A 22,314-nucleotide genomic window follows, 5' to 3' on the forward strand; every position below is an offset into this window, starting at 1 on the left:
CTCCAAATTAACTGTTAAAAAGAAAACTCAAAATGTCAAGGCAACTTGCTGCAATCAATTTTTTTTGTTTACAGCCCAATAAAAGATTGCGAGTTCATTAAAAGTTCCGTCATCTAATATCATTTTGTTAGACAAGTTGAGTTGTTGCGCCAACAATTTTCAATACATTTTTTTAATTATCCGAACAAGATTAGTTAGGCAGACTGTTTGAAAAGAGAATTTTGAGTTGGCACAACTCTAACTTACAAGTTTGTCTAACAAAATAATATTAGTTGATGGAACTGTTTTAAAAACTTGCAATCTTTTGCTCAAAAATTAATTGCATCAAGTTGCCTTGGAATTTTGAGCTTTTTTTACAGTGTTTTTTACAGTGTTGTTGACCGTTGTAGACATTGGTCGTGGTGATGGTGACCTCTGCTGTTGAAATAGTGAATTACAGGCATATGCATCATTATTTTATGATCCAATGCCCTACATGAGCATAAATAACACATTTAAGATTGTTGATTTCCTATGTGATGCAGTTTTAGTTTATATCGTTATTTATATTTTATTTACTTGTGGTGGTTTTATTTCATTATAACTTTGTTGTTAAAGTTGTATTATTGTCCTTATCATTATTGCATATGTCTTATAAGAGCCATGACCTTGATTTCTTTGCTTAGGAAGGAATGATTTTGTTCAGTGTTTGTGTTATTTGGCCTTTCCGTCCACTAATTGTTATGTCATAGAAGCACAACAGGAACTGTTTTCGAGGTTGAATTGTTCCCTTATCACACGACATACTAACAATAGCTCACAGTTAATAATACAGTTAACCCTACAACAGTTGTGTTATAAGCTGCTGACAGCCTCAAAGTATTTTAAAGTAGGCCTAAGGAAAAAAAATCAAATCCACGATATGATATGAAGCCGAATGTTGCCATGGGAACCTTGTTGTTTTTGTTGTGTTTCACACTGTGCAGACACCACAGCAGATTGCAGCATCTGCAGAGACATCACTAACACGTTTTTACAGCTCCACCCGAACTACAAGCCAGGCAGACGCTTAACCGCAGGTGTCAGGTGTCATTTCAGCTGCCTGTCAGAGACTTCACAGTACTAATTAACCCAGAGGCTGACCACAAACACAGCAGATAGTTGTACTGTGCATAACAAACAGGGACACCTCCCTCTCATTACATGCGGAACATGTGAGGTCATTGTTGTGCCGAACAAAAATATTTACCCAAAGGCAGGATGGCTGACTCAAACAGGCCTCCATCACAACCCTGCACAGTAACGTTGTGAGTAGAGCTGCACGCAGATGCGTCGCTAAACATGAGGAATAAACACGAGGATTCTCACAATTAGTTTATCTGAAAGAAAATCTTGCAAGAATGCAGGATTTCCTCGTGGTGTGTGTGTGCGTGCGTGTGTGTGCGTGCGCGTGCGTGTGTTTCCTTCTTCCTTGTGCAAGTCCTTGGCAAGTTGAGATTTTTGGCTCTATAGAACAAGACAGATTACACTTGTGAATCTTACAGGGTTTTACTATTACCAGGAATGAATATTCCTCCTTTAAATGATCCATATTCAATTCAATCTATGAAGAGAGAAAATGAAATGAAATATAGCTCATTTTTATATATACAAAGTCCTTTTTTTTTTAAAAGCAATGATTATGCAAAAATAAACAATCCTGGAGCGTCAAAGAAAACAGTGATTTTATTGACAAAAAAATATACAATATGAATAAATAAATTCATAAATATACATATATATCTTACTTTGTAGGTTTTAACATGTTTTCTTCAGTGAAATTATGGAGACAGTAAAGTAACAGTGTCTTACAATGAAAAGATGAAATAATAATATACAGTTAGCGAAAGTACCCAATCTTACAAATTTGACTTCTTATTTCAGTTTCTCCCTCTAGGTGTCGCCACAGCAGCTAATTTGCTTCCATATTCACAACATCCATGAACCTTCTCTGAGGTCTTCCTCTTTTCCTCTTGCTCGGCAGATCCATCTTCAACACCCTTTGTCCAATATGATCACCATCCCTCTACACTCTTAGAAATAAAAGTGCTAAGTAGAACCATAGAAGGTTCTTCGACTTGTCCTCATAGGAGAACCCTTTTTGGCCAAGGAACCATTTCGGAGGGTTCCACCAAGAACCCTTTTTTTAAATCCTCAATTCAGGAAAGGGGTTTTAAAGGGTTCTCTGGATCGAAGATTCTTACTGGAAATTGTTAGTGTTACCAAGAACCCTTGGAAACCCCTTTCAGGGTAGAAGATCCCTTTTGGAACACTTATTTCTAAGAGTGTATCACTATATGTCAAACTTGACTCTGTTACTTCACTTCCAAACTTCTCAACTCAACAAAATAAAGTGCGTCACAGCTCACTTTTTTTTTACACTCAGGCGTTTTATTGCTACAGTCTCACCTGTGCGGTTTGTCCAGTGGCCTTTTTTCAATAAATGTCAAGATGGCCTATTGTGAAATTGCCGACTCGTCTCTACATTTTGTTAACATCATTAGAGTACTCGTCAACCAAAGTACTATCTATAGTAGTCGCATATTGCAAATGTATGATAATAATAATAATAAGGAAATTCAGTGAGACACAAATTCTTATAGCAGTTCTACACGAACATGTATGCCAGTGCCTTACAGCAGCAGCAGTATCTGTGTCATCAAACAGTGTTCATTGCACTTTAATTTTCCCCAGGCACTTAGGGAGGGGCTAGGAAATACAAGGACATTGAGTTAAGGTCTCTGGGGGTGCCTCCACCCTTCCCTATAGTGGACCACAGACAAAAGTCACACAGGACTGGCGCAATAATTCCTGAGCTGCAATGACACAAAGGCCTGCAAATAGTCCTCTACGTGTGCAGGGGCGGAGAACGACACCGCGCCTAGCGACTGCATGACATGAGTTTCTCTGTGGTTGTCTGGCTTTTTCGCTCATTTCACCACAGCATCTTCAATAATGTGCCTGGTTTGAGTGTTGCATTCAGATCACGTCACTTAACTTCACTTTCAGGAGAGAAACACGCTAAAGGGGAACATAGCAGTGCTTCGCGCAAGGTGCTAAATATCAAGAGCTCTCTCATTTGGAAGTGGCATCCTGTTGCTGGCCACTTTTGTTTTGTTTTCTCCTTCCATCACACCAGCCTTTTCCTGCTCTGGCTTCTCTTCAAAAATCCACCATCCAACCTGACTTACTCAACTTGAAAAGTGTCTTTTCTGCCAAACAAATCTATTGCTGCGCTGAAAAGGTTTTAAGTTCAGTGTTCCAGCCTGAGTCATTGAGCTTTGTTGGTGTAACAGTGGATTTCCTTTCGTGCTGCCTGCATCCTGACCCGAACTGTGGCAGAGACAAAGAGTCTCAGAAAGTGGATGCTACATTTTAGCTTTTGCAGAAAGCAGTAGAATTAGTGGCTAAGAAGTTACGAGCACAGCACTGCAACGACCAATGCAAGAAGGCCCAACGCTATCTGCGGCAAAACAGTTGATGTATTATTTCGTTTGAACTCTGTGTTGTCCCTGTGCTTTGTCTCTGGGATCTTTTGCTCTGTAAGCTGATATTGTTTCACCACCTTTGTGAAGTCTCTCTCTTTGGAGACACACTCATAGAGGCCGTAGCTTTCTCGTGCCATTGCTGGGATGAGGTGCAGGCAGTTTGACTGCATTTGGAGACAAGGGCTGCTCTGGCCTCCGTGCTCCCACGTGTAGACAGCGTGGTAAGAGTCTATAGGACACGTCAGGTAGAAGGGGACACCGAGGGAAACCGAATGCACTGCCCTCAAATTCCCTGGTGACGCTGTTGTTTCTATCTCCCGTTTGGACCGGTTTACTAACTTTTGTTCTAAGAGAAAGAAAAAATGTTAAGTACAGATTACCATCATTTTGTGGTTCTATAGCAAACGTGTAATTTGAATAATTACAGTGTAATCATTAGTTACCTTCTGCTGATGAAGAGCACACTGCTGTTGTTCCATCCCCGACATTCTGAATACTGCCACTGTATGAAAAAAAACAAAAAAAAACACTATGTTTTAATATGAGAGATACTGGACTTTATTAGTCTGTTTTATACGGTAAATTGATCTCTCGTGGTCTCAAGACTCTTGTTAGGAAACAGCATTTCTGCTTACGGGACAGTGGGTGTGCATCCAAACTTAGTCCAGGCACAGTATGGGTCCCGGGCCAGAACACACTCTGCACAGGAGTTGTTGTAGTTCTTGCACATCTGGAGATCCACGGTGGAGACTTTCTCGGAGGAACCCACAACTAACTTTTTCTGAGCAAAGGAAAGCAAAGACACAGTTTCCTGTTAAGTCCCCTTTTTTTCTGTTAAATCTGGACTTTTGCTTTTAATAGTATAAAATCACCAGAGCTGTACCTTTTCAGAGTCAAGTTTCATCGACTGTATGGCTGAAGTGTTGGACAGTTGGGTTTCAGAGATGATGAAAGGCTCAGATCCAGACTCCAAGATTTTATGGATCTTCCCGGAATCTGTAGGAGCGTCGAACAAACAGAAAGTTGGCAAATGGGACATTTTTTTCTTATTCTGGGAGGCCTACTCATAGACAATATTTTTAGCCCATTGTTTCCAACAGCTATTATAAACAATACATGGTTATGAAGTAGGTCAGTGGGGGAAAAGTGAGACAGAAAATGCAGATGGAAATATTTCAGATTGTCTCTATAATGGACTGTTTACCAGTGGCTAAAAGCAGAACGTTGTGCATGCGCTGGTCCGCTCCTAGAACTTGGTCCACAGCTATCTTGGTGTAGTTGTTGCAGCTTGTATAAAATGGCGCTTTGGAGTGATTGGAGTGAACCCAGTCAGTCATTTCTGGGTAATCCCTCACCACATTGACTGTGGCCAGTGGGAGGCGTTTGCTGTCTTTTACACACTATATGAGATACAGGAGCACATTATTTTTTATTCAGAAGTAATCCGCACAGGTAAGAAATAAAACCACACAGGACTGTGATCAAGGTGCACAACACCAAAGACATTTAAACTGTATAATAAAGACATTTTCTTCTAGTCAGTAAGATCAAGACATGGAACACAATTGGTGTTTCTCTTTGTAAGACATAGCAACACGTACTCCGACAAGAGAATGTAGCCGCTGCATCTGTGCATAATTAAATTCTTTGTAGCATAGAGTAGAAATTCTGAAGATTTATGTTTATGGGCCCCTTTAGTTCCTTAGCAACAAACTGAACACAACTAGACTCATCTCTAAAACTAGACGTGGAAACATTGAACAATGTGGACATGAAACATGGGTGTTGTTTTCCATGTTTCTGCCCATTTATGCAACACGCCTGTTTATTTCTACTCAGGCACAAGTGCTTCACTCAGACTGCCCAAAACAAACGCACTATAAAAAGAAGTCAACGCTCAAAGAGGAAGTTTTTGTGACTGCAAAGCGACATAATAATGAAACAAATCCTTACTGTTCCCGGTCTTGGTCTGGGGATCTCTTTGTCATAGCCTTTGAAGGTTGAGCTCTCAAATGTGTTTTCAATCATTTCCATAGTATAGATGCAAACTGCTGTGGAGTTCCTTTAAGTGAAAAAAAAAAGACAAAAGAGGTTAAAATTGCGCTGTTAATATCCTGACAATGCTGATTTTTTTTAGCTAACACAGCCCAAAAAACAACTCAATATCCCCCCAGGAAATGGCAAAACATGTTGACATTGCTTATTCTAAAAAACCTATTTATATTGGATGGCTTTTAATACCGAGTAGTATGGTGACACTTTTTTATCTTCTTATCTTTTATCTGATTCTATCTTATTTTATGTTGCACTATTTTATTGTTTTTACTGTTTTTAATTACTTTTATTTGTTTCCTCTTTATTTATTTAATTGTTGTAAAGCACTTTGGATCACCGAAAGGATTGTCGTAAAGGGCTGTATAAATAGAGTACATTTACATTTACATAATCATTGCAAAATGAATATAGCACAGACAGAGGAAGCAGCAAATGTGTCCACACTGACGCGTAAATCATCACAGTGACCACCTCAGTGGTTAATGTCACCCTAAATATTTTCGCCCAGTTTTCTCTGAACATGTGGCAAACCCACCTCCTTAGTGTTCATGATAAAACTAGGTTAAATCTCACAGTTGTCCCCAAACTATTGTGTGTTGCCTCACTATTAGATACTGATACTGATTATAAATGAGAATGACCAACCAGCTGCTTGAGAAAAGGGCATAGACCCTTGTGTTGTGCCAGTCTTTGGCGTGCATGATATAGATGTCCTGGAGATGGTTAAAATACAGCGACTCCTCTGGAAATCCACAACCAAGACGGGCTTTGAGAAATGATGTCCACTTGTTTTGCAATAATCTTTTTGATCCCCCTTCATCTACCTGCAAAATTATGGAAAAAGGGGGGAAAAAGAAAAAGTTTTCACCTGCTTTACAACACGTCTTGTTCTGCACAAAAAGTGAAATTACAATCAAAGAAGACCCATGTCTGATTCTTTGGGTGAGGTCGTGGGATTAGGGTCAAGTCAAGCTTGGTGTTACATTTACAAAACCATGGCACATCACCTTCTATCACCTTTTGTTTTGTAGTGCAGTCAAAACAATTTGTTTCCTACATAGTTATCACAGAGTATTATCCGTGATGTCAGCATGAACCAGTGATATGAGCTTATCTACACGCCACACTCGACTGATAAACATGTAAATAGTGGCTGACCTTAACCACTGTTCCTGGAAGAAACAAAGGATCACGTCAACATCGGTCAACACAGGTCTGATAGATGGTGGCCTGTATTTAATGTCTTTTGTCTGCAAACGCAAGCCGATTATTGTGGGAAACACAAGCGAAACGCTGAGAGAGCTAAAAATGATGACAGCTCAAGTATGTACAACCACCACCTAATATCGCAGGTATGCCAGGGACACTTGTGACGTCATGTGACTCTATGTCTTTAGAATGTTCTAGATTGGGATTGTTTTGTTTTTACAGTTAGCAGTCGCCTTCCTGAGTATCCAGTCATCCAAAATGAGGTTCATGGTCAGGCTGTCTGCATGTGTACAGATCTATTGACAAACAGGTTTCTTTTTTGACTTGACACTGACGTGTGTCCTGGTCTCAGTATCAGATCAATAATAGACTCAAAAGCTGTGACATCTATTGCTAAAACTAGAAACAATACAACCCTTTTCTCCAGTGTGGTCACACTGAACAACAACTTCACTACTTGCAAGACTGTCTACTTGACCTTCAGTGTTCCTTGAAGACTTGGCTGCTATCGGCTTGATTACTGAAGTGGTGCTTACAAAGATTTGGACGGCTTAGCAGTCTAGAAATATAACACAGTGTCCAGCATACCTTACACACTCTGGCAACCCTCGATATCCAGGGGTCAGCCTCTGGACTGGGGTCCGAGTTCTTTTCACGGAAAAAGATGTAAATTTTATCGTTGTCGGGGTCTTCCTCTCGCTTTACCCAGGACGCAGAAATAAACGTGGGCTCTGTGAGAAGAGGAGGATAATGTTATCAAGACAACTCTGTTTACAGTACAGTGAAAGGTCAGCCTGACGCATGAGAAAAGCTTGGACAAGGTAAACAAGGTAGTTAATTTGCACTGGAGGAGTAAACTAAACAAAATGAGATGACGGTCAAACAGTTCATATGTGAAACAGTAATGTTAAAGGTGCCATATGTAAGAATGTGGCCAAAAACGGTTACTACATTCAAATTCAAAATACCGAGGTCTTTTAGGTTTCGTTTTCTGATGTAACTGCCAACCCGTGGTTGCTCGACAGCTGAAACTCTACTGACTGCAATGATTGGTAGACAGCGGTAGGTGGCGCCACATGCCAAAACATGATTTCAAAACATAAACATGATTTGCAGTCTGCAAAATATTTTTTTTGAATGCAAATATTTTGTCTGTACTGTTGTTGTTGGTGAGTTCAGTTTGTTATATGAACATTATTCCTGAGTCTCTGTGACATATCAGGAATATTTTATGGCCGGTTGCTTTCTATTTATTACATAATGCACCTTTAATTCTCACATGTTCCTGTTTATATGTTTGTATTTATGTGATGAATATGAACTCACCTAAGACCAATTTTTTTTCCATCCACAATTTGCTCCTGCTGCCGGCTTTCCTTCTGAATTGCAATGAACTTTTGTCCGCATCCATAGGTGCTGCAGCATACAGGTCTCCCTCTAAAGATAGCAGGAAACATCACATTAAAATGTTCAATTATTGAGTTTATTCCTGTGAAAAAGCTTCAGCTTACCAACCTCAGAAACGTTCCAAAACACGGGGCAAGAAGGTTCGGTAAGCTGTACGTACCTACAGTGAGCGTTAGGGAATTCTGTGTGTACGTGGGGGGAGCGATGCCTTCCCCGTCATGACTCTCCACTATTTGATGAGATTGCCCGTTTTCTGATGAAACCTATGGAACCACAGGCAGAATATTAGAGTAGTTGGCTCTAGATATCTGTGACGAGAAACAACCCAACACCACCCAGCCATCACCCTGCCTAAATTATAAAACAGGGTTGCTCAATTAAAGTTTAATGAGTAGCCACTTCAACAACTCCATGCTTTAAAGGTCCAGTATTTTACACTTTGTTTTAATGGAAGCTGTGAAATCCGTATTCATATTAAATTGTGAGTGCATTTCAGTTCACACACAGGCAAACTTTTCATTCTAAATCATATCTGTGAGGACACTCATCGACATCATTCCTTCCCTAGCCCCTTAACCTAATCATCTCAAGTCACTCCAGTCCTTACTATAACCCTAACTAACCACATTTCTATCCCTAAGCTGAAAACTAAGTCTTTACCTTGTTGTAAAAAGCCCCTTTCAGTAATGAGGACCTGCTTAAATATCCTCTCAAATTCCACACGCCCTCAAAACCAAATAAAAACACACAGACATGTGAAACAGTGTTATAATTTAAAAAAAAGAGGCTGAATTTAAATGTGTATCCTTGTAAAATGGCGATGATTTACAGATGTAGTCTATTTGTATAGCATCTAGTCCTGCTTTATAATCAAAATAGACATAAAAAAAAACAATTTTCTACAATAGCATAAAGAAACGTCAAGTAAAAACAAATAAAAACACTCACTAGTTTCCAACACTGTTGTTTTTGTCCATTAGTTCCACAAATTAACAGGCTGCCCTCAAACTTCTCAATGGCAGTGATGACATTTTCACACGTGCTCTACAACACAGAGGTTATTGGCGTCAAGTCGTTACACATTTCATTTAAACAAAATAAAAAAAAACACTGATTATTATCACCCTTGTTGGTAACACTTTACAACAAGGGTCCCTCAATTAACGTTAGTACATTATTAAGCGTTAATTAACTGTTTAATAATATATTAACAATCATTAGTATATATTACTTAGCATTAGTTAACATAATAAGTTAGTTAATAAATTATTAAGCATTAACAACAGTTTCATATTCTAATTACTTAATATATTGTATATTAATAATGTTGCTAGTATTGTGATTATAGCAGTATGAGCGTTTTTGTCTTATTTCCCCCCTCGCTCTTTTTGTTTACATTAGTTGCTATTAATTGAATCATTGAGGTGAGCCGGTACAAAAGCCGTACTCCGCCGACAGCACCGGTTCTTCGTCGGTGTTCCCATCGTCACCTGCGTCACTTCCGGGCTAGAGGTCGCGGTCCCTACAGGTATGGCCGCACGCTGCTTCACCTCACTGGTCGTTTCCTTTGGTCATTCTTTCTCAAGGCATTTGCGTTGTGTTGTAGGGTGACTGGTTGTGGTTCTGCTCCGTCCGTGCTCCCCGTGTGCGCTGCTGTGGTTGTTTTCGCGGTGGCGTGTGTCATCAATCTCTCTCTGCGTTGTGGTTGGAGCTACTAGGCTAGGTGGCTAATGCTAGTGTGGTCACAGGTAAACCCTGGCGGCTGCTGCCTGGAGCCATTTTCCCCTTCCTCTCGTGAGCGTGAGTGTCGGTTGCTGCTAAGAAGTTATGTTGGTATATTGTAAAATTCAACCGCTTCAATTTTAGTGAACTTAGCCGATGCTAATGTTTTTCTTGATTATGTGTTACTGTGACCACCTCATTGGGCCGCTGCTGCCTTGTCTGGGTTGAACCTGGATTCTGCTTATGTTTCCATGTTGTTAATCCAGTTAATTCAGGGATTTGTTTTGTAATTAAGTAATTGAGTTTTGATTTTTCTTCAACGTCCTCCTCCTGTTATATTGGGCAGTTATTATTGTTTGAACATTTGACCTGCCCATTCTTACTATGCTGAAGTTGGCTTCTGATTCGGTACTTAAAGGGACAATGTGTAGTATTTATGGGTTTATATTACCCAAAATGCACATTTTTTTATACATATTATGTGCTCCTGCATTGTCTAGTCGCTGTATAATAGTTTTTGTTTCATTTTCGTAGTGTTTCAAAAAGTCATGTAAGATAACATGGTCACGGGCCGCGGTTGCATAGCCACTGTTAGCAGCGAGACACCATGTTTCTACGGGAGCCTGTAAGGACAAACGCGAGAGAACAAAACAAGCGTCTCTTTACTTGTAGCGGAAGTCCCGCCTCCACTCTCTCCGCTTCGTCTGCTATGGCCGCGGTAGCTCGCCCTCTCCCTCGCCTCACGAACCTCATCTGCTGACACGGAGAAAGAGGACGACATTTGACCGGCTGAGGATACCGTAGCGCTCAGGGAAGGGAGGGGGTGAGCAGAGGAGCAGTTCTTTGTTGTAAATTTCAGCCTCTCCTCTAGATGGCACTATAAACTACTTACTTCACCTTTAAGGGGAAATTAACTTAATAAGCAGTGCTGTTTGTTCGTCTGTGAAAACATTTTAGACATTTTAGGCAAGACATTAACTATCCCCGACACCCACTATTGTATTTGTGAAACTTTTATTTTATTTGTGAAAATGCTAAAGGGGCAAGATTTCCCCGTTTTTGTTTTGTACCTAGACCTCATTGGTCCAGGTCAAAACAACGCTGTACCTGGCCTTCTCAAATCTGAATTAGGTTAATCTACACAGTATCTGATTTGTGAAACTTTTATTCTGTTTGTGTCTAACTCCTCCAAACTGTGTCATCATATCGTAGTGTCCTCTTTAGGCAAGACACTGAACCCATTGCCCACTTGCCCCCCAATGATGTATGATAATAGTCTTGGCTAAAGTCATACAATTTTGTGAAATCATCCCTTTTTGAATTTTCACAAATACAATAAAGGTTTCGCAAATCAGAGACTGTTTTTATGAATCTTCAGGGTCTGTAGGATGATGTAGCGTTTTTGATCCTGACCTGGTCTAATCAGGTGTATGTGCTGAACGCTGCCATATGCCTTCATTGCGTTTTCACAAATACAATAGTGGGTGTCAGGCAAAGTTGTTGTCTTACTTAAAATGTTTTCACATCAAGAAGTGTCACTAAAAACAGGTGGTGTACAAACAGTCGCACTGCACATTAAGTTAATTTCCCCTTAACGTTCCCCTTAAGTGGCGAATCTGAAGCCAACTTGAGCATCGTCTCATTATTAGTTTTTCTTTCGTTTTTTGAGTGTGCAACTTTTTTCGCTCATGTTTGCTCAAAGTTCTCCTCTATGCAAGTTGATGTATTATTTGTAAATATCTGTTTTAATGTGTTTTAAATAAAATGTGTAAAATGCTTTACGTGATTTCTTCAACTGCATTTCAACTAATAGTGATCAAGTTGTGCTTATTTACCACTGTTATGCGTTAACCTAAGGGATAAATGTTTACACTTCACAATAAGGGTCCAAATAGCATTTAGTAATGGTTAATTGTTGTTAATTAATGCTTATGGGGCACTTATTAAAGGTTAGGTCAGGTTAGTAATGTTACGTAATACCTTACATAAGGTTAGGAAGGGCTACCTGATGACAAGCACAGCATTAGTAAATTATTAATTAAGACCTAAATGAATTGTTTATGCTCATCCAGGTAACGTACACCATGTAGTGAATGATTAGTAGATGCATTAACGTCTTATTAAAATGCGTAGTGCATACATGATAACTAATTACAATATTAAACTTTTATTAATACTTAATCATTTATTAACTGATAAGTGAACATTAACTGCTTATTAAAACCCCAAATAATACAAAATGATTGTTAATATATTATTGAATAGTTAATTAATTCTTAATGTAGAAACTTATTGTAAAGTGTTAACAACTTAAAAGCTATTTCAGATAAGAGACATAATTACCGTTTCTTCGCACGTCTGCTGCCCTGTTGTGTTCAGATGAAATTTCTGCAAGAGAAATGAATTGACAGTGTAAAAGCTTTGAGACGTTACAAACGGTAAATTAACATTTTAGTCCTTAGAAGTTCCTGTTTGTTATGGAATGTTGCTCTGCCCAAAACTGTCAAAAAGAACAGATAAGCATGAAAAGAAATCTGGCACCCGGCTTAAATTTTTCCTCGTTTACTTCATGTTCTTCACTTAAGATAATGAGTCGACTGATGCACTTTGTCTGCTCCTGCCACAGACTGTTATCCATCAGTCAAATGAAGGTTTATGTGAAGTTTGACCGTCTGAGCCATCACTTGCTATAGTTTAAAGGGCAACTATGAATTGCCCACATGTTGGAAACTCTGTATATTATACTGTGCATCACGGGTTCATGTGTTCATCACCAGCTTGAAACCACATAATAGGTTGATTCACAGCTGTTACAGTGGGCGCTGACTGAACAATGCTGTGGGTGCCATCTGTTACTGTATGCTCAGCTGTGCACTTACTGTAATCAAGATAAAATAATGAATTATGTATTGGGTACAAACACTCTGTATCATAAACAAAGTTCATATAAAAACCACCAACCTCTATGACGTGATGATCGTCCCTGTCAAGTTTGATTAAAAAGTCAGTAACTCCAACAAACATCTCTCCAGAGTCTTCGTCCAAGAAGAACACACTGTGTTTCTGGATGTTTGGGTGTTCAAATCCAATCGTGACTGAACCTGAGAGGGGGGAAAAAAAACAAGGATTGTTACTAAAGTGTGCTAGTTTCAGACTGAACAATGCCAATGAAATTGGAAATTTCCCCACTGCGGGACGAATAAAGGACTATTTTATCTTAAACATCAAGGGGTCAACAATCAGTGTGAGCTTTTCCTTTGAAAGAGGATAGATGGGTTGAAAACAGGAGTCACTTTTGCAACGGCAGCTACACAACAGTAATATGAGCAATCTCTGTCTAAAACAGCTGAACTTGCATAGAGAGGTGCATTGATACCTGGGCGCAGAAGCCGAGGAGAAGCGGGTCCAAGAGTCGGTGCGTCCTTCAAGCCAGCACCGAGGACCAGCTGTAATCCGGGAAGGAAAATATAAATCCATATAAATCCCATCCAATCCATTTTTGAGCACTTGTGATTTCCTCCAGTCGTGATAAAAGCGGGCTGCTCGCGGCTGGTTTAGTTTGAGCGGTGTTATCGCAGCAGAACCCTCCTCCTCTTTCCTCCATATAAACCCGCAGCATATAAAGACGTTCGGCTTTGTAAGCTCCAGAAACGGTGGTTTCCTCAAGAATGAGGGGGAATAAAAAAAACGATCCTTACAGTATGTTCACCCAAAACGAGAGCGCTAGAATGTCGGTGGAGGTGAGGATCTGTGGATACACCTGCACACAGCGCTGAGCCAGGGATTATAGTCCGGTGTTATTTTGGGATCAGCTCTATGGGAAGGGAAGGGTCGTTGTTTTAGTGCAGACTCGCCCAGTCTTTTGATGCACCAGAAAAGTTATTTTTTTTGGGGAGTAGTTCAAAGCTTCAGTGAGATCAAAGACAAGCAGCAGCAGCAGCGAACCAAAGAGTGCTGTAAGCTTTGGATCATAGTGCATATAATGTTAACGGATATGCAAATTAATGACGATTTAAAGATGAAAGGTAAAAAAAAAAAAAATGTGATCATAAAAAGAAGAAAGCATAGAACACACAGCATTTAGGCTCATGTATATAAAACTAAGAATATACAATATAGAGTGCATTATGTCTCTATTTCAGCACAACCTATCACAACACAATCTGATAAAAGATCATTTTCACCAACAAAATGCTTAAATAAAATATGTCAACGTTCCTTTGGCTCGTTTTTATGAACAAAAAGAAAAGAAAAACGGTCTATTTTTGTGACTTCTGCACAAGTAGTGCTGCTTTATATCACTACTAACGGTTCGATATAAAACACTTATTACTTTGACTCGACAACACATACGAAGAGCACATTTTTACGCATTTTTTAAAGCCTCAATACACCCCAGGATGTGTATATATGAGGAAAAATGTGTACAATTTACCAACGGTGCCTTAAGATACTACCATGTTATTCAACTCTGCATTGTATTTATTTATTTATTTTATTAAAGTCTGCATTGTTCATTAAATTAAGTAAATTAAAGAAAAGGCAGTAAGAGATCACAGTCATTTTAGTAGACGCATTCACAGTGAAGTCCCCACAACTGTTGTGTTACATGAGCTTCTGACCTGAATACACACGTGAAACGGTTATTTATGTTCACTTCTCTTTTTTGTTTTTTATTTTTTCCTCCGTTTTTTTGTACGATTTTATGCCGTTTTATTATTTTTGTGCTATTTTCCAGTCATATATGGGAAACGCCCCGTCCCTCATTCCTCCAATCAGAAAAAGGGTCAGAGGAACTTCTTCCGGTTCAGGGTTGCTCAGCTGACTCGCAGTCATGGTAAACACAGCTAATTATCGCATTTTTATCATTAGTTTACTGATGTGGGACTATTATTATTTAGAGGGTTTGTTATTGTTGTGATATATGACGGTGTTACTTACCAATGTGGCTCTGCTCTGTCAACATTTAGTCCGGCTTACAGTACAGTTTAGCTCGTAGGCTAAAGCTAGTAGCCTATTTCAATGGATGGCTAATGTGAACGCTGTCGTTTGTTGTTTCTCTGACGCTGTAAAGTAAATACATGATATGCTTTCTGTTGTAGCGGTTCCGTTTCTGTGGGGATCTGGACTGTCCGGACTGGGTACTCGCTGAAATTAGCACATTAGCAAAACTTGTGAGTAGTTCCACCAGTCTTGTACATGTCCTTTTTTTTTTTAACACTATGGAGATATATAATGTTGAATGTCATTTTTGACAGTCAAGTGTCAAGATGAAACTCCTGTGTGCTCAAGTGCTTAAGGATTTGCTTGGAGAGGGAATAGATGTAAGAGTTTAACTTATAATAATGAATCTCATATCCTCTTATTTCACACTGAAACCACACTGATCAGTGATCTGTGCTCTCTGTCCCTCTCTGTTTTTCCAGTATGACAAAGTTACAAAGCTTACAGCCGATGCAAAGTTTGGTAAGTGCCCCTTCAACTGGCTCTTTGCAGTTTTTACCATCAGTAAGACTGAAGATTAAAAAGAAGATTTAATAAGGTGTTTATGAGTCCAGGACTCAATTACAACTCAAACTCTTGCCTGGACTTGTGACTGCATATTATTCTTATTACGTTGTATTGTATTTTATCATCTTTGATTCTGACTTGTCCCCGAATTCCAGTATATAGGTTCTCCATATTGTATTGAATTGTATTGTATATTCTAAGTATTGCATTCAAAATCATACTTGAGTTGAATTAAAAGCACAGATATACAAGGCAAATTCATTAGACCACCTGTCATAAAAATGCAAAAACATAAAAACATTTCAAAAACTTGTTTAAAACTAAAAGTGTTCTTGTTATGTATTTGGCAAATAACAAACTGAATTCACCTTAATTTAAGCCATTTCACTGAGACTCTCTGAGAAGTCAGAAATTAATAAAGCATGCATCCAATAATTACCAATGCTGTTAATTTACGGCAGCTGTGACTTTGGGTGTAATAATGTTTAAGCCCTTAATATTTTCTTTCTGTGTTACTGTAGAAAGTCAATTGAAAACAACTTTTTAATACAATATAAACTGTTCTATAGTCATGCAGTACAAGTTGCTCAAATGTCTCCTCATATAATAAGATAAAATAATGAATGTTCTTTTGGTGCTGTCTTGCTTTGTAATGCTTGTAACGTAAAGCGCATTATGACTCATCTGTTCTGCAGAGAGTGGAGATATCAAAGCCAGTGTGGCAGTGCTCAGCTTCATATTCTCCAGTGCAGCAAAGCATGATGTCGACAGTGAATCTCTGTCCAGTGAGCTGCAGCAGCTCGGTCTTCCTAAAGGTTTGTCTCCTGGACTTTGTGTGTTTGGTATGAACGGGCTGATTCAATTGCATAATCTGTGATCAACAATTGCCTTATTTCACAAACACCTGAGAGAGATAGATATACTGTGTAATATCCTCATCTGGAAATATGCCCTGGGTCATAGCCATGGGAGCCCATGTCACCAGCACAGCTGCACCTATTGTTTTATTGTCAAAGCTTATTGCACCGTATAATTTTCTATTGTGTAAATGATATGTGGTAAAACTAATGTTCCAGATGGTATTGAAGGGAACAATGGCCAGTTTGATCTTGATGGTGGGGAAGGCATTTTTTCATGTTGATGTGGTTTTATTGTTGAGACCTTTTTTGACTATGCTTAAAATAAATCTTGACCATTCCCAACACTCTCTTGTGCTTTTAGAACACACAACAGGGCTCTGCAAATCATATGAAGACAAGCACTCTGTACTGCAAGACAAACTACGAGAGACAAGTCTCAGATGTAAGTATTTCTGTCTGTACTGCCCTTGTTACAGGAAAGGAAAATAAAGACAGATGATGAGCAATGTCCATTTGAGACTGAAGCAGCCATTGATTCTGCTCTGTAATGCATTCTAGTGGGACAGTTTGAGGATGTGTCATGGCGCGTCGATTACACACTTAGCTCAAGTGAGCTGAGAGAGGTGAATGAGCCAGTGGTTCAGCTGAAACTCCAGCTAAAAGGAGCAGAGTCAGGCTCCAGTGAGACCACGGTTGTTTCCATTTCTGCTGACAAATTCAGAGTCTTGCTCGCAGGTCAGTTTTGGATCTTGTTGAATCATGTATTTTCCTTTTTCAAACGACTTTCACTTGCTTAAATTGTGCTGTGGTAAACCGCTCTCATGTATTTTCTGCAGAGCTCAAGCAAGGCCAGACCATGATGAACGCATTACAATGAAGTCTGACCTCGGTGTCTGAATAAGAGCTTGAAAAGAAAAAAAATCAACGGAGAGACTGTCGAAAGTGCCATTAATCAACTTAAGACAAAATAATCAATAGATCACTGTTTTGTAAAATAATAAATATCATGTAACATTTTTTTCTATATATGATTGCTCACACATAATGATTTATTGCAATTATCATTATTTATATTAGTATTATATCAATTTAAACACCCTTTAACAGCCCTGGAGTGTGTTATATTCAATGTATGTGCTTTTTTTTTTTTTTTTTTTTTACTGTTTCCTGTCTACCTGATGTTGCTGTTTTATAAATTCACGATCATCATGTATAATTTTCTCTATGTATTAACTTTGTTATATGTTAAATTAAATTTTGCAGAGCGAATTTTCGCAACATGTTGTTCACTCAATGGCCCTTACGTTTTCAATTAAATATGATTATGATGAACAAATATCAACCACTTCCGTGATTGTGTCCCGTTTCCGGTTTCAGGGTGCCTACATCGCCCATCATGCATCGCGCAGCACCCTCGCGTGTTTACTTTTGTTTCTATGGTTTAACCACGCAAACGTCCTTGTGTTTATTAATGTGTCATGGACACGAGAAGTCGTGTTTTGCCTCAAATTACGAGTACGAAAAACACGGAGATCTCGCCCCACTTCCGGTTGAATGAATCGTCTAATTAACATGTTACACAACGTCTTTGATGACACGCGTGTTGTGTAAAGCTTTTCGTTCACAGCGCCGATCATTCAGTGTGAGGAGTGAGAGGAGGAGCAGCTGGATATATTTTTAATTTGACCAAAGGTGAGGTCCGTTTCCTGTTTTTGTTGTTGTTGTTGTTTTTTAATCAAACCCCAGACTCGGTTTCCTTGATGTGGCTTAAGCACTGGACTAACACACACTACGAGTTTTCACACTGAGTCACATGGTCAAACATACACACATGGTCTGTGTTTGGGTCTACACATGTGAGCGTTGGCCTTTGTGTACATTATGTCTGAGTAGTACGGTTTTGTTGAGTCAGTATCAAAGAATGTGTTGTAGCAAACTGCTAAATGTATTGTTGTGTTGAATCGTAACATATTTAGACGATGAAACAGAGTGGGGGGGTTTAGAACAGAGAAGTGAAGTCATTTTAAGTTTCAGAGTGTAACAATTAAGAGGGTTTATTAATAGAACTTGACGTGTTTGTATATGTGTATAGTTGCTATAACGTAAAGTTGCTTGGTTTGTTTGCAGCCTTAGAATGAGCCTTTTTATATTTACTTTAGACAAGGGCCTTGCTTTACGGTGGCCGCCATCTTGTGCTGCCCTGTTTCTACAGTAGCCCAAATGGACAAACCAGCTAGCATGTGCGTTTTGCATTTTAAAGTGGAAGCTCATCACCACACAAACAAAGAACAACATCTTTGTCACTATAGTTTCTCACTGCGTTTTGGAACCTAGTTCTGTGAGAATTATGTTCACCCTTGATAATCATTACAGTCCTTTTCGCTTTAAAAACAAATAAACAAACACAATCTTGCTTTTGCAGCCCAACATGCCACTATTTACCTTTTCTTTGTTTAGACTTTGTGCAGCTCTATAACTCATAAGCCACTTAAAAGCTGCAATTGGCTGGATCACTGGAAAAATAGTTGATTGTTGGGTTTCATCAGAAGATTGTTATAATGCTCACATTGTGATATCACTCGTCTATGTCCTCATCAGACTCGAGACAGTCTCTCCATTTCAGAAACTCCGCCCATATTGACACACATTTTGTTGTCTTTTTATTTGTACGTCTTTTTTAAGGTTCCTTGCAGTCGCTACGTTTTGATGGGATTTGTCTCGGCTTTATGTGAAATGTTAAAATGACATGGCGCCAACTTGACTCTGACCCTTTTATATTTGTACAGTTATACCTTCATCTCTTCCAACAAAAATGCCTGAGGGACCAGAGCTCCACCTCGCCAGCCTCTACGTGAACAAAATGTGCGATGGAGTGGTTTTTACTGGACCAGTCAGAAAGTCTGAGGTCAGCAAAAGCCCTGATGTGCCCTTCACCTGTGAGGCCTACCGCGTCGCAGCTGCTTCCAGAGGGAAGGAAGTGAAGCTCACACTGACGCCCATCAAGAGTGACGCTCCGAAACAGAGGGTGAAAGCGGGACAAGCAGACCAACCCATGGACATCGTCTTTCGTTTTGGGATGTCGGGTTATTTCCGCTTCACCTCAGAGAATGAGGTTCCCAAACATGCCCATTTGCGTTTTTATTCCAAAGAGAAGCCCTGCAGAGTGCTGAGCTTCGTGGATACGCGTCGGTTTGGCAGCTGGCAGCCCAATGGGACATGGCAGCCTGTCAGAGGGCCCTGCATCATGTTCGATTACAAAAGCTTCAGGTTAGTCATTCCGAGTGTCACATTCTGAGTCCCCCCCCCCCCATTTTCAATCCGTATCACTGACGTGTTAATCGTTTTGCAGGGAGAATGTGGTGTCTCATCTGTCTGACCGAGCCTTTGACAGACCCATCTGTGAAGTTCTCCTCAACCAGAAATACTTCAATGGCATCGGCAACTACCTGAGGGCTGAAATCCTTTACAGGTGATTGACACACACAACCCACAGAAACGTGCAAAAACACGTCATTCAGTTCTGTATTAAGAATGCACCGATGCACTATTGACACTTTTAGATGAGGTTAAAAAAATTCAGGTCAGGTGCAACAATCCGGTTAAAACATAGTGATGTATAACAATTTTATTTACAGGTGATTCTGCTGCATCTTATTGAGATTACTCTATTTCAAAATGCCATACATTTAAGAAAACATTTTTTTCAAGGGCTGAAAGTGTCACCCTGACAGCATGATATGTTTGACAAATGATTTTAAAAATCCAACGTATTATATTGACAATTATATAAGAGAAAATTTGCAAAATCTGCCAGTCTTTTGGCTGCAGAAAGTACCTGGTGAAATCCCAATGCAGCACACGTGAGGAGAAGAACATGTTTACAGCTCAGAGAGGCTCCAGTCAAACTGGGTTTCAAAACAATAACGTTCTCACTGTAAGGTGAAAGTGAGGTGAAAGTGAAAGAATTAGAAAGAAGTATTTGAAAAGAAGTTCGAACTGTGCATCCTCAGTGGTGATATCTGCTTTTTTAAACGATGAAAACAAATATATTTCTGAAGATGAAACATGACCAGCGGTGCAGCTGGATGGTTAGCAGTTGAAAGAAACCACAGGCAGAGTTGTTTTAGTGCTGGTTTATGTGAGGAGTCGTGGTTGAACTATAAATGATCTTGATATTCCAGTATACTGCTAGAAAAAAAACAGAAACAATTCTCAAGAAATGAAAAAATTATTCAAAAATGAATGACTTCTTTCACCACTGATGGTGTGGGAGTGTCATTATGATTCAGACACTGAAGACAGAGTCTTTTTGTTTTACAAGAGAACAAGGTCATATATTGAGTTCCTCTTTCAAGGTTGAACATTCCGCCCTTCGTGTCAGCCAGGACCGCCCTGGAAGGCCTCCATTCAGAAGATATATGCGAAAGTAACAAGGACGTGAAAGAAGAGATCGAACGCTCGAAGGTGAACGAGACCAAAGAGACCGACACATTTTTTGAGATTATCAGACATTCAAAACAGTATCGACTTCCATTTCCTAACACAAATTCTCTGTATCTTTACTCCAGACGACGGACACAACAAAAAGGAAAGTGGTGAAAGAGGAGATGGGCGACCTGCTCAGACTCTGTCATACAGTACCGCTGGAGGTGGTGCACATGGGTAGGTCAACTCAAAGAGTCCGTTAGTCTGGGGTGAAAAGCTTAAACGGTTTCTCGGAGATGACGTGGTCTCATTTGCCTGTGAAATGTTTTCTTGGTTTAAGGCGGAAAGGGCTATGACCCCGAGAAGGCAGACCACTCGGACTTTCAGGCGTGGCTGAGGTGTTACTATGTGGATGGAATGAAGTCCATCCGGGATCACAATGGCAGAACTATGTGGTTCGAAGTGAGTTAAAGGAGATTTCTGTGGAGATTAGCATTAGTTAAGCATTAATAAATATTGAATTGATCATTTATAACGCATGGATACTCATTAGTCTGTAGTTTATAAACGGTTATAAATGTGTTGGTGTCCAAATAGCTGCTGTACTCAAGCAGCCAATCAGCATCCACCTCCAACAAACAAGCTCTTTGATCGACAAACAAAGGACTGCTCTCTCACCTCGCTCTGTGTCCAGCAGTCGCTCAGTACATGCCAACACTTCAGCATAGAGTAAAACATTTATAAATGTTTTTATAAACTACTTACTAATGAGTATTCATGTGTTATAAATGATGAATTCAATATTTATTAATGCACTAACTAACACTAATAGTGTGTACTTATTATAAAGTGTTACTGATTGTTTTTCTATGTCGCAAATAATAACTGTACCATTCTAACTTCAGGGAGATCCAGGCCCCATGGCACCTAAAGGTATGAAGTACTTTGAATACATAACTGATAATCTGAGCAGAGCTATGTCTGACAACATTCAGTGCATCTAACTTCCATGTCATCCCTGTAAGATTCAAAGTCAAAGAAGACAAACAAGAGAACGAAAACAGACGACGACCATGATTACACAAACAAGAAAAAGGTACTTGTAGATCCTTAGTCTTTCTATGCTTGGACTAAAATGATCTTAAAAGCTGTAACTCTGGTTTGATTTCATTAGTTGGCCAGGTGCCGCTCTGGAGGCACCACAAAGAAAAGGGAGGTAAAAAAGGAAATTGTGACCAATACGCCAAAGAATGACAAGGGTGCCTATTCAAAGGAAGCCAGACCCAAGAGGACGCAGCCTACAAAAGTAAACGGAAGTCAGCGTGAAATAAGCCGGAAGAGCAGCAGTGTTGAGTCAACAGCAGGTGGGCTTTTTGCTATTCTCTCCAAGTGAAAGAAGAAAGTCTACTATGGTAATTTGAATATTTCAATAAATATACACATTTTTGCATTTTGTTGCAGGGTCACAGAGGCGGAGCAGCAGAGTTACCAGACAGAGCAGCAAATAACAATTCACCATTGTGTATATATACATATATATATTTTTTTTTTTTACATAAAATCACGTGTTTCTACCGACGTTCTGCAAGTGTTTGATTTGGAAAGAAGTCCAGTGAAAG

The 22,314-nt window shown here is 39.5% G+C and overlaps 3 protein-coding genes across 3 annotated transcripts; 2 read left to right on the forward strand and 1 right to left on the reverse strand.

Annotated features, from left to right (window-relative positions):
• Positions 1–3,284: 3,284 nt before the first annotated feature.
• sema7a (semaphorin 7A (JohnMiltonHagen blood group)) lies at positions 3,285–13,391 on the reverse strand. The gene is made up of 14 exons (XM_083893628.1): positions 13,276–13,391; positions 12,861–13,000; positions 12,243–12,287; positions 9,126–9,221; positions 8,338–8,440; positions 8,097–8,207; positions 7,359–7,501; positions 6,207–6,385; positions 5,460–5,568; positions 4,711–4,906; positions 4,390–4,502; positions 4,142–4,287; positions 3,950–4,008; positions 3,285–3,852 (listed from the first exon to the last, which is right to left on the reverse strand). The coding sequence occupies exons 1-14, from the start codon at positions 13,385–13,387 to the stop codon at positions 3,434–3,436; spliced, it is 1,971 nt and encodes a 656-aa protein (XP_083749754.1). The 5' UTR covers positions 13,388–13,391; the 3' UTR covers positions 3,285–3,433.
• A 1,318-nt stretch (positions 13,392–14,709) lies between these two features.
• commd4 (COMM domain containing 4) lies at positions 14,710–17,606 on the forward strand. The gene is made up of 8 exons (XM_083894082.1): positions 14,710–14,736; positions 15,002–15,073; positions 15,158–15,223; positions 15,326–15,365; positions 16,106–16,225; positions 16,632–16,712; positions 16,829–17,005; positions 17,107–17,606. The coding sequence occupies exons 1-8, from the start codon at positions 14,734–14,736 to the stop codon at positions 17,145–17,147; spliced, it is 600 nt and encodes a 199-aa protein (XP_083750208.1). The 5' UTR covers positions 14,710–14,733; the 3' UTR covers positions 17,148–17,606.
• Positions 17,607–17,921: 315 nt separating this feature from the next.
• neil1 (nei-like DNA glycosylase 1) lies at positions 17,922–22,275 on the forward strand. The gene is made up of 10 exons (XM_083893175.1): positions 17,922–17,962; positions 19,057–19,537; positions 19,620–19,739; positions 20,626–20,734; positions 20,839–20,932; positions 21,036–21,157; positions 21,601–21,628; positions 21,721–21,791; positions 21,870–22,059; positions 22,157–22,275. Exons 2-10 carry the CDS (start codon positions 19,083–19,085, stop codon positions 22,201–22,203), a joined length of 1,236 nt encoding a protein of 411 aa, XP_083749301.1. The 5' UTR covers positions 17,922–17,962; positions 19,057–19,082; the 3' UTR covers positions 22,204–22,275.
• The last annotated feature ends 39 nt before the right edge of the window (positions 22,276–22,314 follow it).

Source organism: Microchirus variegatus, assembly GCF_963457635.1.
Source record: "Microchirus variegatus genome assembly, chromosome: 8".
NCBI lineage: Eukaryota > Metazoa > Chordata > Actinopteri > Pleuronectiformes > Soleidae > Microchirus > Microchirus variegatus.